At 40.4% G+C, this 16,991-nt stretch overlaps 1 protein-coding gene across 2 annotated transcripts in view; it reads left to right on the top strand.

Moving 5' to 3' along the window:
• The window catches only part of anks1b (ankyrin repeat and sterile alpha motif domain containing 1B), a 229,359-nt gene that overhangs the window by 47,628 nt on the left and 164,740 nt on the right, over nucleotides 1-16,991 (top strand). The window contains exons 1-2 of one of the 2 annotated variants that reach the window (XM_034075302.2): nucleotides 14,532-14,548; nucleotides 14,639-14,719. In XM_034075302.2, the coding sequence (XP_033931193.1) occupies nucleotides 14,640-14,719 (80 nt within the window). In that variant the 5' untranslated portion in view covers nucleotides 14,532-14,548; nucleotide 14,639. Of the gene's footprint in view, nucleotides 1-14,531; nucleotides 14,549-14,638; nucleotides 14,720-16,991 lie in introns of those variants that run through there. The other variant, XM_034075301.2, reaches the window with a different exon arrangement.

The following is a 16,991-nucleotide window of genomic DNA, read 5'->3' as shown; positions in this document are numbered from 1 at the left end:
TTGATAGATCTGATACATAGCAGGGACCAGAGTCTCATGTTTTAAATACCTTCTTGTGGCGGATAATTGCATGCAGCTGTGTGTGAACACAAGCTGTGTGTGTGTGTGTGTGTGTGTGTGTGTGTGTGTGTGTGTGTGTTTCCCGGGTGTCTGTGATTGGCAAGAAGGGGAAGAATGGCAACTAAGATGGAAAACTTGTGAAAGGGAATGTATAATTTAGTTTAAAGTTAGAGAGCGACAGATGGTGACAGCAAGGACATGAGTGAGTGAGATGGAAGACAAGCAGATGATGAAAAGATGTGCCCAGTAACGGCAGGACACAAAGGTATTTACATGGAAATAAGGTTAAAGTAATGAGCTGTCACCATCCTGAAGTCCTCAGAGTGACGACTGGACAGACAACGTGTTGCCAGTGGCCTTAGGGGAGCCTTGGTTTCAAGTAAAACCAGAATATGTTCCTCCTTTTCTTAAACAGAAAAAATGACTCATCATACTCGCAAAAACAGAAGATGAATCTCTGTATTGTGTAAAGACAAAACCATGTGTAGCTGTTTGGTTTCTCTGGTTCGAGGGATTGCTGTGGTCTGTCAAAGCATTGCTTGAGCATTAGCCACTTCTTCTCTTCCTTCCCAGTTCCAGAAGAAAGTACTGTTTGACATGTTGGTATATACACTAAATGTATTTGTCTGCAAAGAGATTGATGTGCACATTGATACTACTCTCATATCTGTTGGTTCAACATGAAGCCAGGAAGGCTGGACATCGTTAGGCTGGCTTTATGACAGCAGATACAAGATTGCTATCAAACTATCTAGAAAACAAATACTCCATACTTCGGCTTAATATACTGTAATGACCTTAATATATGATGTCATCACAGACCTATCTGTGTAGCTTTAATCCATTATTGATCCTCTGGTTTTCCCTCGGGGATCATCCAAGTTTCATTTCACCTCGTTATTGGGCATCAGAGAATTGTGTGTGTGCGTTCACACTGGGAAAAAAAGTAGAACAAAAGCAGATTAGTGGCCTTGAACACAATCCACTGCAAGCACAGCCTGGTCCGAGCTGTTTCTTGTTAAGATTCAGAATGTTTTGACTCTCCGATTGCACAAAGAAAACATGCCCTGATTCTTTAACGGAAAGGGAAAGAAACAAAACATTTCGGGACATTGATTTTTTTCTTCTGGTTTCATTAAACAAAGAATACATACCATGTTGTCATGAGCTGCCTTTAGTCGCATGTTGTTACATTTGGACAGACTAGGCTAGCTGTTTCCAGTCTATGTGCTAAGCTAAGCTAAGGTATCAATCTCCTCATGTTACTTTTGGCAACAATGCTAATGAATGTACAAAAATGTTGTACTATTTATATACATTTCCTTTTCAAATGAACAGGCTAATATGACGCTGTGTTTTGACATTGATCTTTTTATTCCACACTCTGATCATGACAACATTTATATTTTGATCTTTTATAGGGTGCTGCCAGTTTTATACAATTCTGTAATATTGTTGTAATGCCTCAACTGCCAACAGAGGTTGACTCAAAGCCAGTGGTTCTTGTTCCCACCCTTAAAAGCTCTTAGCTGTTGAGCATTCAGCAGAACAGGGATTCTTTAATGTGTCTTGGGAGAAAGTAAAAAAGCATATCAGTCTTGGCAAACAGGCCCAACACCTCAAATATGTTTTCACCTAACTCACAACACAACAGTGGGATGAGTGCCCAGTGATATCTGAGCCAGTTACTGCCAACATGCCAGATAAAGCACTTTGGTTTGTACTATGAAAACAATGTCAACATAATCTAATAGGCTGATTTTACAATCATTATTCATATTGTAACCTGTTGATTAGATTATTTGAAACACCAGCTCATCCCCAAGTTTATAAACTAATCAAACAATCTGTTATCAATACACATTTCCTTGTAGCCTGTTTTATTAACATCTTGTTTGGATGCGTCTGTAGTCATTTTTGTGACTATTTGTAGTCTAACGGGTTTTTAAATGGTAAAATAATATGTACAGACATTTTCTTAGCCTGCAGTTTATCTAAATAATCAAATAACATAGAATTTGGAGTATCCTTTTCAGAACAACAATACGTTGACAGCCGGTATATGCAATTATCGCCCAAATAATTGTCCTCTCACACTATGGTGCTCCGTGTGTGTGAGAACAAATGCCCAGAACATCCTGACAGGCCTGCTCTGACCCGGCACAGTGTGTGTTTCAGTGTGAGTGGTGTGTACCCGTGCGCTCCAGCAGCAGCAGATGTGTGATTCTTCCGTCTGAGCCGTGTAAATGGGATGCGGCAGTCCTGCTGACAGGCGTAATACACTCTCAGAAGGAGAAACAGGGGGAGACGATGAGGCCGTGAGGAGATACAGCTGCTCAGAGCACAGGCTCACTGCATCCCTCCATTCTTTATCGTACCAATAAGAATGCAGAGAAACACAAACGGGACAGATGTTAAGGTGTCAAACATGCCTGGCTCACAGTAGCTGTTAATTCATCCCGGGGAAGATGCACAGCAGGTTGGTTGTCATAGCGACACACAGATGTGGTCATTTTTTTTCATCTGTTTCTCTCCAGGCCCATTGCAGGTTTCGATCTTAGTAAGTGTCTTTGATTATGGATGAAGTCTTTACATGAAGTTTTACCCTTCTTAGCATTTTTTAAAAAACATTTAAAAAAATATATCCCTTTTTAATTTTTCGCAATTTGTGAAGCCACACCCATTTAATCGTATATAAACTTCACAGTCCTAACAGTTACTGATAAGATAAGGGATACACATAAAAAAACTGGAAAATACAATTTAAGTAAGTTTTTGTTGAGGGCCTTTTATTTAAATACATCAATTATTTTACTTTTAGTTTTAAAAAGTCTTCAATGTTTGTGTTTTTTTATTGAACTTTCATAAATTGTTCATCAGAAACTGTAATTTTCCAACTATTTAAATGGAGGTGTAGTTTCTTACCTATCTTTCTCTAATTCATGGTTCGATTCTAAGGATCCCACATAAATATTTTGTATCTTCAATATGTTTTGATGGGAGGTTTCCCCGGGATGATAAGGTCGGTAAAGCAGCTGCTCAGTGTTTGGAGAACTGAGAGAGGGAGATAGCAACGTGGAGAGGTCTTCTATAAACCAAAGCCTTCTTTCTTACCATATAAAGCCATGTATCCCTGCTACTGCCCAGTAGAATGCGCACACACACACACACACACACACACACACACACACACACACACACACACACACACACACACACACACACCACACACACACACACACACACACACACACACACACACACACACACACACACACACACACACACACACACACACACACACACACACACACACACCCTAAACCCCAGTCACGGGATGAATGCTTGGTCACACAGCAGAGTTGTAATCTTCACAGTTGGAAGTTGTTTGGAAGTTCCACTCGGACACTGAGCAGCGGTGTAAATGTTTACTTTGAAGTGTTTTCTTAGTTTTTCAGCGCACCTCTGTGAGTCATGCTGAATTAAACACTTTACTTTCAGCGCCTCTCCTGCTTATCATCATAACGACTCTCCCACTGATATCGTTTGATCAGGATCTCCATTGCGGCTGCGTGGCTAATTTCCTGGTGGCAGAGCGGCTAATGAAGATAGACTTAGCGTGGCTGTAACCAACCTGATGAGTTGCCAGGAGATATTTAGCCTCAGTTGATTCACACAATCCCTGCACTGCTTGTTCTGAGGGAAATTAGCTTGGCGTAAAATGCATTCGCCAAGTCGAATCGACCTCAGACCTACAATTGAATTATCATGAAGAGAGAGAACATTTGATACAGATTAAAGATGCATGCGTCCGTCCTCAAACATTTCACAATATATTATTTATCTTGAATGCTGAGAGTATCATGAAGCATCTGAGGGTTACAATCCTTAAAGGACATGTGAAAATGGTTTGGTTATGAACCATATATACACATATAGGAATTTGCTTTTGTGTGTGATGCTACAAACATAAACAACATAAAACAGGACTTTTAAAAAAAAACATCATTACAAAATAATAAAGACAAGTATTGACACCAAAAACAAAATAAACTAAAAAAACAAAAGATGTACTGTATGACAATTATAGCCTGATAAAATGTAAAAGCATGATACAAACGTTACGAATAAAAGGAGAAATTACACAAATTACAAAAAACACATCCAGTACCAGTTTTAAGATAGCAGCCAGGTGATGGTATTAAAGGTGGAAGTATATATTGTACAGATATTTACAGTATATTCACTGAACAAAAATATAAACGCAACACTTTTGTTTTTGCTCCCATTTTTCATGAGATGAACTCAAAGATCTAAAACATTTTCTATAGACACAAAATAACCATTTCTCTCAAATATTGTTCAAAATCTGTGATAGTGAGCACTTCTCCTTTGCCGAGATAATCCATCCCACCTCACAGGTGTGGCATATCAAGATGCTGATTAGACAGCATGATTATTGCACAGGTGTGCCTTAGGCTGGCCACAATAAAAGGCCACTCTGAAACGTGCAGTTTTGCTTTATTGGAGGGGTCTGGGGGGGTCCGAAAACCAGTCGGTATCTGGTGTGAGGGGTAGGGTTAGGGTAATGTTGTGAATCGAGTGGCCTGTGTTCGTCGTCCATAACATACGCCTGCCCATACCATAACCCCACCACCACCATGGGCCACTCGATTCACAACATTACCCTAACCCTAACCCTAGTGTAATCAGCATCTTGATATGCCACACCTGTGAGGTGGGATGGATTATCTCGGCAAAGGAGAAGTGCTCACTATCACAGATCTTTTCAGATTTGTGAACAATATTTGAGAGAAATGGTTATTTTGTGTATATAGAAAATGTTTTAGATCTTTGAGTTCATCTCATGAAAAATGGGAGCAAAAACAAAAGTGTTGCGTTTATATTTTTGTTCAGTGTATATTGCATATTGCACATCCAGAGGACTCCCCAGGACAGAGCCAGCCTTCTTTACCAGTCTGTTCAGTCTCTTCCTGTCAACAGCTGAGATGCTGCTGCCCCAGCAGGCTGCACATAAAAGATGGATGATGCCACAACAGAGTCATAGGGCCCTTCTCACTTCTCTTATTTTTCATTTCCTCGGTCTCGGTCTCACCGGAAGTTGATTTGTCTGCGCCATCTTGAGTAGCATCCCAACGGCCTTATTTTTGCCGGAGGAGCGAGGAGCGATAATGGAGGAGCTATAACCGAGGAACCACCAGACCATCCTTCGATTAAATCCTCAGACACTCGCCCGCCCCCTTACTGTGTATCGCTCACTGATTGGACGATGCAGTGCATGCACTGATCTGATGCTTCTTGACATGAGAGCAGTTTCTCAGCGGAGTGAAGAAAATACACGAACCTCACGGGAGTCACTCCTCAGTTTATACCGTGTTTTGTTTCAATAATGTATCATTTAGTTACAAATATGTGATATATCTGAAAAACAAAAGTGGTCAAAAATCATTTTATTTATTTTGTGCACTCTAATCAATATTAATCAAACTATTGTTCGTTTATACATTTTAAGAATGGCGTTTATCTTTTTTGAGAATGAGTTCTTATTTTATTTAATGTATTTGGGTCTACAACAGATGATACAAATGTTTGTGTCTGTAAATGTGTACTAACAGAGGCGGGGGGGGGGGGGGGGGGGTGTGGAAATAACGGGGACAGAGCTGGCTGCTGTCAGACGATCAGCTGTGCAGCGTCATCACAAACGGACGTCGCTTCACGTGACGCTCCGGAGGGAAGGACGTCCCATTGCTCTTAAAACTCATTTCCCTGCTTCTCGTGGTTTCCTTGCGTCTCTCCATGCTTCCCTGGTGGGAGGGACTAGTCACAGGGAAACGACGCAAGTGAGGGACGCAAGGAATCCATTTAACCGAAGTGAGAAGGGCCCATAGAAGGTCTGCAAGAGGGCCCCCTGCCCAAAAGACCTCAGTCTCCTCAGCAGATACAGCAGATATGTGACGAGCGAGGGCTATGAGGGCTGTGCAGAAATGTGGTCAGATGTGCCAAATAGTGAATCAATTTTACTTCGATTCTTTAGACAACTCTGCAGGATGTCACAAAGTCTTAAAACTTCTCCTCAGTAGATCTACAGTATAAATGCATCGATCGTTCCAGTCTACTCTATAGATTACTTTACCCATTTAGGTCCAGGTCCAAAGCTGACGTTTCCCATCCTTAATGCCTCAGATCTGAATCGATGCTGGGGCGGATGGATTTGTGGCTGGCTGTTGTTAAGTGGAGATCTAAGGCTTTCTGTCACTTACTTACTCCGGGGAGAATAGCACACACATACAGTTCATACACACACTCGGACAGATTGTGTGTAGCTCTGCAGATTGTGACTGATTGGAAAGGCTGCAGTCTAAATCAATAGTGGCATCGGTGAAGCAGACAGTGGCCAGTTCTTCACCTCCGCTCCCCTCAGTTTGATTAAAGAGAGCCGAGGAAACTTTGCCTCTCTTGTTGTGTCCTCCAGTCTTGTTTTGTCTTCTATCCCTCTGGACCCCAGGACAATTCAGAATACTTTATTATCTTGTCACATTTTACTCACTATAGCCTTGTTTTTACTGCAGTATATACAAGTCCTGCACTAAAGAAGCAAGTCAGAATCAGAAGTCCTTTAATTGTCCTGCCACAGTATGTGGAAGAACATCTTGAATTCAAAATACACTTATAAAATAATGTAAAATTGCAGGAAAATGTGTACAGTATGAACAAGTACATTATCAGATTTCTTTTAAACAATGCCTCCTATCTCTTGGTGATTTCCCAATGCACTCACCCTCAGGACAACCAAACGATCACAATTCAAACTTCATCAATAAGCTCCCAGCGGGGGTCGGGAGTAGTGCAGCTATCGATTACTGGCGTCTTGTTTTAATTATTGGCTAGTGTGTGTGAAGAATGGGGTCAGTCATTACACATGTGTGTGTGTGACCCACTGCCCCTGACAGCAGCCGTTGGTGTTCACTTGTAGCAGAGGTCAGTTCGACCCGAAGATAAATGACTTCCTGTGATGTGGCCTCTTGACCTTCTGAACTTATCCACTGATGTTTGTCCTCTGAGGGCATTAGTCACTGACTGAGTCGATACTTCAGTTTTCCGCAGCTTATTTCACAAATAATGCTTTACTAAGAATTTAAGTTGTATTTTATTGGTTGTTCCCTGGAAGGACTGTCTGATTTGGGTTGTTTTTTGTATATTCAAATGAACAAAATTGCTAACGATGAGGTGTGTAGAAGAAAGCTGTTATTTTGCTAAATATGCAAAAACACATGAGCCATAAACAACACTTTGTCCTACAGTTTGAATGTCTCAAATGTCCATTGATATATTTAAATATTCATATCTTTTGTACATTTTCAAATATACTGTGGAAATAGCAACTGATTTTATGGTCACAAACTTACTGGGACTTAGTTTGATATTCCCCCCCTTAACTACGTATATCAGCCATACTGCACTTGATTTACTTGCCACTATATTTGGTTCAGACAGAGAAAAACAGAAGAGAGTGACACATCTGTGAGGAAAGTAAGATGGAGAGACTTGAGTTGTGGACAGTAGGTGTGAATGGGATTTCATGATTCATGGGAGTAAGTGAAAATGAGATTCTGTGGTTTCGCAGGTCACAGCGTAACCTGGGGATTCCTCAGGCTGTATAATGTGTTTCGGTGTAAAGCTGATGCACTGTAGTGTTTCCCAGAATGCCTTAGTGGGGGTAGCTGATTCTGTTCAGGTACTCTAAGTAGACTCTCCTCACGATAGCAGAACAATATACAATTGATATATTGACATATATATTATTGACACAATATTATCAGCTCATTTTTGCTTCTTACAGATATAGTAGGTTGGAGATTTGGTCAGAACCCCGCCTGTAAGAAGTGATGTATTTTTGAATGTGTGTGTGCCTAAGGCATATCTATAGCTTGAGCATCCTTTTAAGTTGCTGGTTTATCATACAGTACTACATAATACACGGGTACACAAACTCAATTGTGTCTGTGCACATTTGTTTGCGGATTATACTTGTACCAAAGAAGCAAAATAAAAGATGAGAAAAAAAGGGGGAGAAGTGAAAGAGAGGAATGAAAAGGGGTGGGTTCTCACATCTGTCTGCAGAAATGTAATTGGTCTTTTGAGGGTTCCTTCACACACCTTCCACTACTGTATATTTGTCTCTCTGTGGTTGACCACACATTAGCACGCATCTTATTGGTCTGTTGCAACACTCTTATCAACAGGTATCTCTTCTGCTTCTTGCTCAAAACAGGATATGAAGCTAGTCCACTTCCTATCTGGCGTTATCTTCTCTGATAGCGTATGCACCTCTCCTCATATTGGTTCCCTTTTTTAATTCTCGAGAAATGATTGGTGTTGTTGAGCTGGCCTTGCCATTTACCATCACTAAGCAGGTTATGCTTTCGTGTATTTGTATTACACTTGGTGGAAGGGTGTAGCATTGGCCAAGGAAGAACAATTTTGGTGTGAAATCTGAATCAGGAAATGGCCTTTGCGGAGGTATGCACTATCCGAATGCCCTTCTAGTTTTCTTTCATAAGGAGTGAATTTCAACAGGTTTTTGGATTCCATTAATTTAACTTTCCTCCCCATTAAAAAAAAAGTTTTCCCCTTGAAAAATCCAGGACTACAAAGGTCTCCCCAATTTCCTCGGCTCCTTTTCCTTTGAAGACAATGCTCTTCTTTGATGTCGCCTGAACTTTCCTGCAACGTGATGCCAGCTTTAATATCCATGAGAACCAGCAATGGAGGCTTTCATTCTGACACGCTGAATTTGCATCCAAAATGAGTAATTTCCTACCTGAAAGACATTACAGGTCCTCTTTCAAAGTGGCTGACAAGAGATTTCACTTCTAAAGACTGAGGGAGCAATTTGAGCTTTTCTAAATTGCTTGAGGTAATGTTTTTGGAATTGGATATATAGAACTTAGGTAGAAAACCTATTTCCTCTGACGTTTATCAAGCATGAATCTCAACTTCTTCTAGTTTATCTTCAGTAAACGCCAAACCAATTTCCTGTTTGTACATCCCCAAATGACATACAGTGTAAACTACCTTTTATAGAAACATATTCCTATCAAACCTTTCATACATATCCAATATATTTTGAATAAGACTGAAAATGTTAACTCCAAAGTACTCTTTAGCAATACACCATGAAGTCTTTAGGTGTTAAGAGTGGTTTTTCTTCCATGATATCACGTCAGTGCAGTCCTCAGTGTGCAGGGCTGTAGTACAATGATGTAAAGGCCAGGAGAAAGTGCCGTGCTGTAACTGAAGAAGGGTTCAAACAGAGGGCAGCATCGCTCTGCCTGCTGGGAGGCCATTCATAACATTTGACCCTTTTACCTTTTTAGTGCTTTAATAAAAAAAGATTCCTCAGCAAGAAATAGGGCTAGTAGGAGACAGAGGAGGAGAGAAACCTGCTCATAAAGCTTGAGTCAGACATCTTTGATGCAGAATAACTCTTGAGGGTGAGGCTGAGAAAAGCACAGCACTGAATCTGAATGTAAATGTGAAAATACATACACAAATACAGCTTTTCTACCCTGCTTAGCTGACGCTCCTGAGGTTAATTAGGTAGGACATTGCCTGCATATTTTTGCTAATCCAGCAAGAGTCGGCATTCCTGCTGCATCACCTCTCCTCCATTATCTAATCTCAAATTGCCCACTAATTCTATTTAAACTCTGCTGGCTGGCTTAACGCTGTTACTGAAAGCAAAGCAAACAATGGAGAAGGGTGATGGCACTGAACCGAGTGAGGGGATTCAGAGGTGGGACATGGCAGAGCAGAAAGGAACAGTGATAAGAAAGCTCCGTAGGAAGTGATTCACCAAAGATGTAGTCGGACATTAACCAAAGTGTGGTTTATATATTCCCAGTCTCTCTCTCTTTGTACCTGTTGGTATTTTAAAGCTGCAGTGGACTCAATAGATATACTTTTTGTGCAGTTTCCCTGTTTAGCAGTGCATATAAATGTAATATCCACCACAACAGTGAAGAATAAGTCTTTATAGGAATGTCAAAGGACTGTTGTGGGGATATGGCAGGACTATAGTTGAGAAGAAAATTACCAAGCAATACAAACTTATATAACTATAAACTCAACACTTTTTAGCACAAACTGATTCAAGTCTCTCTTTGAATGTTTTATAAGGGCAGTTTCTCCTCATCAAGATTGTTAAGAGGAAGATGATGATCCAATTTGTTATTATTGTCGAAGAGCTGGGTTTTATATTACACCTATGGTAAATAAACTTAAAACACCTTCAATTCATGTATACAAAGCATACAGATGCATGTTTACACTGCCAGCTAGATTAAGTAATATAAACTGTAAATCCAGTTGATTTTTTTCTCATTTTCACCAACTCCTGAGAAAATTAGCTTAGTCGCTAGCTGCTAGCTTGATGCTCTCTTTTAGCTAATTGCTAACTTTGTGCATCCACAGGTTGTAGGTGGGCTGCAGGTACAACCACTGGGTTCATATTAGTTTCCCATGCTGTTGTAGATGGAGTTTAGAACGCATGGGCAGTAAATCTCCCAAAGGAAATGGCTTAAACGTGCTTGAGGATGCATAATCTTAATTTCTGTCCTTAACTAGTAACCCCGTCCAAAATGACTCGCAGTCATTTGATTCCGTGTTACAGTGAGATTATAAAATAATGGTTACTGGAGATAAATTCTTGATAAATCTGGCTCTGGTTGTTATTTAAAATAAGTAAAGCAAGTATTTGATGTCACTGGAAACACATAGGTGACAGTGGAAGACAAACACAACACCTTGTTCAGCTCACAGTGAGGCAAACACACTCTAACAAGGTTTACACACTCTCTCACAAAGTGACCACAGATATTTGTATGTTCAGGTTTATTTACGAAGCTGTTGTGGCTCGTGTTGTGACTGCTGTGTTTGTGCATTAATACGGTGTGTTTGTTGGTGTGTGGGAGGGTGGATTGTGTAGAGCGCTACTAATGTGAAAGACTCTTTGTGCCGCACCTTTTGAATGAATTGCTGAACAGATTGGGTGTTTGAAGGTAACAGCACCTGTGTGTGTGTGTGTGTGTGTGTGTGTGTGTGTGTGTGTGTGGTGTGTGTGTGTGTGTGTGTGTGTGTGTGTGTGTGTGTGTGTGTGTGTGTGTGTGTGTGTGTGTGTGTGTGTGTGTGTGTGTGTGTGTGTGTGTGTGTGTGTGTGTGTGTGTGTGTGTGTGTGTGTGTGTGTGTGTGTGTGTGTGTGTGTGTGTGTGTGTGTGTGTGTGTGTGTGTGTGTGTTCAAGGTCAGGTTTGTTCGGTGAACAGCTATCAGATATAGAAAGCATCTTACGGGGGGTTCCATCAAAGTAGTTGTATGTGATTGATGAGGTATTGAACTAGAAACACTGAATGAAATTGGAACATTTCGATGAAATCTAGATGTGGCAGTTTAGAGCCTGATTTAAGGTGGACATGTGTAATAAAAAGACAACTGTTATGTAAGGCTATACACTGTAAGAATACATATGTTGACAACCTCTGTGTTGTGATGCATCCATCCATCCATCCATCTTCTCCTGCTTATCCGTGGTCGGGTCGCGGGGGTAGCAGTTCCAGCAGAGAGCCCCAAACTTTCTTTTCCCTGGCGACATCAACCAGCTCTGACTGGGGGGTCCCAAGGCGCTCCCAGGCCAGCGAAGAGATATAATCCCTCCACCTGGTCCTAGGTCTACCCCTTGGTCTCTTCCCAGCTGGACGTGCCTGGAACACCTCCCGAGGGCGCCCAGGTGGCATCCTAACTAGGTGCCCGAACCACCTCAACTGGCTTCTTTCGACGCGAAGGAGGAGCGGTTCAACTCCGAGTCCCTCCCTGATGACCGAACTTCTCACCTTATCTCTAAGGGAGACACCAGCCACCCTGCGGAGAAAACCCATCTCGGCCGCTTGTATCCGCGATCTCGTTCTTTCGGTCATGACTCGGTCGTGTTGTGATGCATGGTTTATCTAATTCCTTTTATACAAGTAACACATTTACAATTGAATTGTTAGCTAAATAACTGCGACTTGCGATTCAATTCCCTTATTCGGTTTGATTAATGTGATGCTTTGCTTGATGTCATAATGTCAATACATCTCCAAGAACTTGTTGAAAAAGTGTTTCTCCTCTCGCTCTGCTGCACTCAGATCTATTTTTAAAAGCTTGTTCCTAAACGGTCATTGGGCCCACTTATTTCTGAAAGGACACATACTCCTCACATGGCACCGTGTTTCCATTCAGACATTTGATTGTGAATGATCCAATTAGCAAACCTTGAAGCGACAACTCCATCCAAAGTTCCAGAGCTGTCACCGCTGCTCCCACAGGGAGACTCTCTTCTTTACATCCAGGGATCCCTTATCACAACCTCATGTCCTTATCTTTCCTCCCCGAGCAAGAATAATGGTCTCGATAAAACTGAATAATATCTACACGGTCAGGCTCTTTTTGCCATCGTTCTTTTGTTTCCTGATGTTTGAACCTTGTGTTTATGTTTGACAGTGTTAGGTTGTCTTTACATTCCTTTGATTTTTGTAAACAACAATATTGCAAAATGATGGCAGTCAACTCAAATAATCACAATCAAATGATTATGAAATATGTTGACAGCAATGACAGTGAAAGACTGAAATGCATCGACCAACAATTAACTTTTTTTTTTTTGGTTGATGTTGAGCAAATGATATCTGTCCAAAACAGTTGCCCGTTGAGTTAAATCCCCTCCATGTTGTCTCTGTGTCTGCCTCCATCACTCTCTTGCCTCCTGCAGTGGGTTGTCTCTCTCTCCTCTCACCCTCTGGCAGTCTGCTCTTTTTAATAACACATCCTACTCGTGGTTCTGTAAGTCAGCGCTGAAACGGCTCAGCAGAGCACTGTGATCAATATGAACTCACACACACACCAAAACAAACGATCAGCCAATAGAAACAAACCTGTGCTGTCTCTCTGTCTGTGGTCTCCTGCCCTCTGACCTCTGTGTGTGTTTAACACATGTGTACAAGATGTATTTCCTTTATTGAGTTGTGTTTTTAGCTTTATCTGTGGTTAAACAGACAGTTTCAGTTCTACATATGCACTTGTGGTGTAAGGTATAATTGTACTTTAGTGTTAAAATCGGTTAAAATGCAGCTTTTGGTTCAGGTCTGGTTTATTTAAGCATTTTATTCAGCACAAATAAAATGGTTGACATCCTTATCTCCGGCAGACTTGCTCTATTGATGGAAGTACACTGTGTTCGCAATGTGTTCAGCCAGCTCTTAATACCTCATTTAATTCAAGCTTAGTTTTGTGTGTTTGCACTGACCTTCACCATTGTGTTGATGTCTGTCAAACCCGGCGAATGTTCTGCTGCCTCCACAATGTTAAACAGTTTGCAGCAGCAGACCCTCAAAAGGAACAAATGACCAGAAAACACAACATTTGTAATATTAAAAAGGAGAGTTAGAGGTGAGTGTTGTGAATAGATACACACTGTGAGCACATGTATAGCAATTCAAATGTGTGAGTACAGTGCATTTCAATTTAGGAGAGCACTTAACAATGGAAAAATGCAATGCAAATAATAAAAAAAATCTATATTCTCCAGCCACAGATAATTATTTCTTTAATTTAAGGTCAAAGCTAATACAGTTGCCTCTCCAGTTGATTCTGCGTTTCCCTGATCTGCTCTCACTGGAATTCACTAATTAGTACTTTTCTCTGACTCGAGTTCATGTGAAAAAGAGAGGTCATATAATTATAGCTCTGGGAAAATCCTGAGCTCTATATGTGTAATAGTGTGTGCTACTATATGTGAGTATTGTGGTTGTGAATATATGCATAGCTGTTTTTTTTAATGAGATTCTGTGTTGGGTGGTTTTATTTGCATGCTCAGCCTTTTTTCAAATCCAACATTCAACCTCATTTTGTTGCCAGTATGATTAAATAAGACTTCTGGCTGTATTATAAATTATACTTTTTGCCATCAGATCCAAACACGTCAAAATTGTACTTTTTTTTTAACTTGAAACACAACCCAAAACTTGCAATGGAAAACAAGGAAATGGAAAACAAGGAAATAACTCGGTATGGAGAAAGCATTCCTGCCATTCTTAATCTTCTTGAAAAAGCTCAAAACCCATTCGTATCCATTGTAACTCACAGCAAAAATGCACATGTTTTTAATAGATGTACATTTACCACTATACAAATATCAACTAACTGTTATAAAAGTAGAAAATGGTAGATAGTGTTTAGGAACAGCATTTTGTTACACCACCCCTCTACATATCCAACACTTGGCACATTCCACGATGAAGTGACTCCTAATTGGCTGGGTGTGGTTTGACACTTCCTGGGTCTGAAGTTGCAGCAGATAGAAGCTCAAACAAGTTGATGAAATAAACATTTGTAACTGTCCGTCTCATGTTTTCTGACCAAGAAGAAGTTCCAAATGTGTGTGTCAATGTCTCATAAGCAACACAGAGTATCAAGCAGTCTCACTTTGTAGGGTTTAATTCTGATGTGTGTTTGTTTTCTCTGCAGCATGTGGAAGGGCCTGAATGTCAACTGCACAGACAGCACAGGATACACACCCTTACATCACGCCTCACTAAATGGACACCGGTAAGACTGCATATAACATAATTATTCTTTATTCTAACAGAAATGAGATATAAATCAAAGTGCTGCACAGTTAAAAAAGAGTGATGATGTATATGTGTTTCAATACATGAATGTGCCTGATGTGATATGTGTTAAGTCCTTAGTCCTGAACCTCAAATAACTACAAGTGTTTTCATTTGATAAATAAACAATCAGTCATTACATTTAAAAAAAAAAATGCATTTTCTGTTTTCACAAAGGCCATGACATACCTCTATTCTCCAAATGAAATCAGACGAATTATAATTCCTTTTTCCGTCCCACAGATGGGCAATTTACATTGTTACAACATGTATAGATAGAATAAAAAAATAAAATAACACTATTAGATACAAAGGTATGCACATAGTATTTAAAAAAACATGTACAGATATACATATTCAGGGATAATAAGTACTGTAAGTTAGCAGAATGTATACAATAAAACAAGGGTAACATTGTGGAATTAAGTGTTGTAGCAGGTAGATAGCAGTAGTAAATCAAATAAAAGTGTATATTTACATAATAACAGATTCTTGTTGGAATGGAATACTATATAGTATTTGTTACAGGAATAAAACAGCCAAACTAAATGTAATATTAACCAAGAAGCATGCATAACATATTAAAGATAATACAAACACACTGTAACAGTTCTGAGTGATATGGCAGCTATTGATAGCATATATATATATATATATATATATTGCATATATTGAACATAATTAGTATTGCATAACAAGAGGTGTTATAGTAGTCTTTGTTGTTATATGTGTAGGGGTCTACCAGGGACCATACTTAAGAAGTAGAAGCCAGTATTAATACTAATATATGTATATTATATGCCAACATAGCATACACAATGCATCTGCAAAGAGCTTTAGTGCAGCCTCCTCTCCTCACCTGGCTGCTGGGACATCCGTTCCACAGTGTGGATTATCTGCAGCCCTGACCACTCTCCCAGCTCTGCGGAACTGAAGGATTAGTGCTGTGTTTTGGGGGCAATTATGCGATTTCCTCCTTGGGATCAACCGGGGAGGAGAGTGGGGAGGGAGAGAAGACTGCAGCCTCACAGTGGAAATGAGGCTGCCAACACAAAGCTCCAAGAGGAATGATTTAACGTTTAGTTTGGAAAGCAAAGAGAACTAGCAATTAAGATATAGAGCAAAGAAACCTGGTGCAGCAGTGCATTCAGAGATGTGTTATTCCGGCTGTTGTTTTTAGATCATGTTGAGTTTTTTAAAAGCCTTTTGGTGAAGTAAGCACGCTTAATCCAATCGGCAAGAAGTTGGATATTCTCTTATTCGACCAAGAGATCCCCCCAGTGGGATTTTGCTCTACAACTGCCACTTAAACCGGAGTGAATACTATAAATATACGATCAATTAATAATTAAGAAAGCAGTTCATTAAGTATCGGGGGCTGTTCTCACGCCGGCTCCTGGGAGAGCCTCTGCCCTTTACTCCCTCCCCCCCCCCCCCCTGACATTTCTAATGCAAATTAGGCACTTCACCTTTCCTCTTCAGAGAGCAGGGACAACTTCAGCTGGAGACTTCCTGATACCAAACAGTATTAATCCTAGCAAAACCCAGGCACTCCCGCTCAATGTATTTGTGTAATAGCTCTGATTACTTTATTAGAGGGGAACATGTGTTTGTCTTCTCTAAATTATTGATAATCATTTCCAGTGGAACTGTGCCTCCACTGCTTCCTCTATAGGCTGCTATAGTCCGAAGTCATTCCTAACATTGTGAATCCCTTCATGACCTGAGCCTGGTTCAGACTACCTGCTTTAAATAAGTGCCAACTGTTGCTGACAGCATCACATGTACTAAGAATGCAGATCTAGCTATTCAGTCAAAATAACAAGTACAAACGGGACACTGGCATTAACAAGGGCAGCTAAAATTGTCTAGCACAAACTAAAACCCTCATACTCTGTGCTTCAGCCTTGAGTGCAAATGTTCACATACATCATTCCATTTTTGATTTGATCAAATACAGCCAACTCACTTGATTTTGTCTTTTGCATGTATTTGTAAAGTGCAAAATTATGTTTTCATAATAATAATAATACTGGGAGGGATGAAACCCTCTTTAATGGTCACACATGCAGAGCTCACAGCACACACGGTGAAATGTGTGCTCTGCTTTGAACCCATCCAGACTTGTATCCAGTGTTGATGAAAAATAGATCACCCTCCTCATCATTGTACTTGGTAAAGGTGTTACACTTCAAATAAACAATGAAGCT

Source organism: Pseudochaenichthys georgianus, chromosome 23, assembly GCF_902827115.2.
Source record: "Pseudochaenichthys georgianus chromosome 23, fPseGeo1.2, whole genome shotgun sequence".
In the NCBI taxonomy this organism is placed as follows: Eukaryota; Metazoa; Chordata; class Actinopteri; order Perciformes; family Channichthyidae; genus Pseudochaenichthys; species Pseudochaenichthys georgianus.
This window is presented reverse-complemented; position numbering and strand designations above follow the sequence as displayed.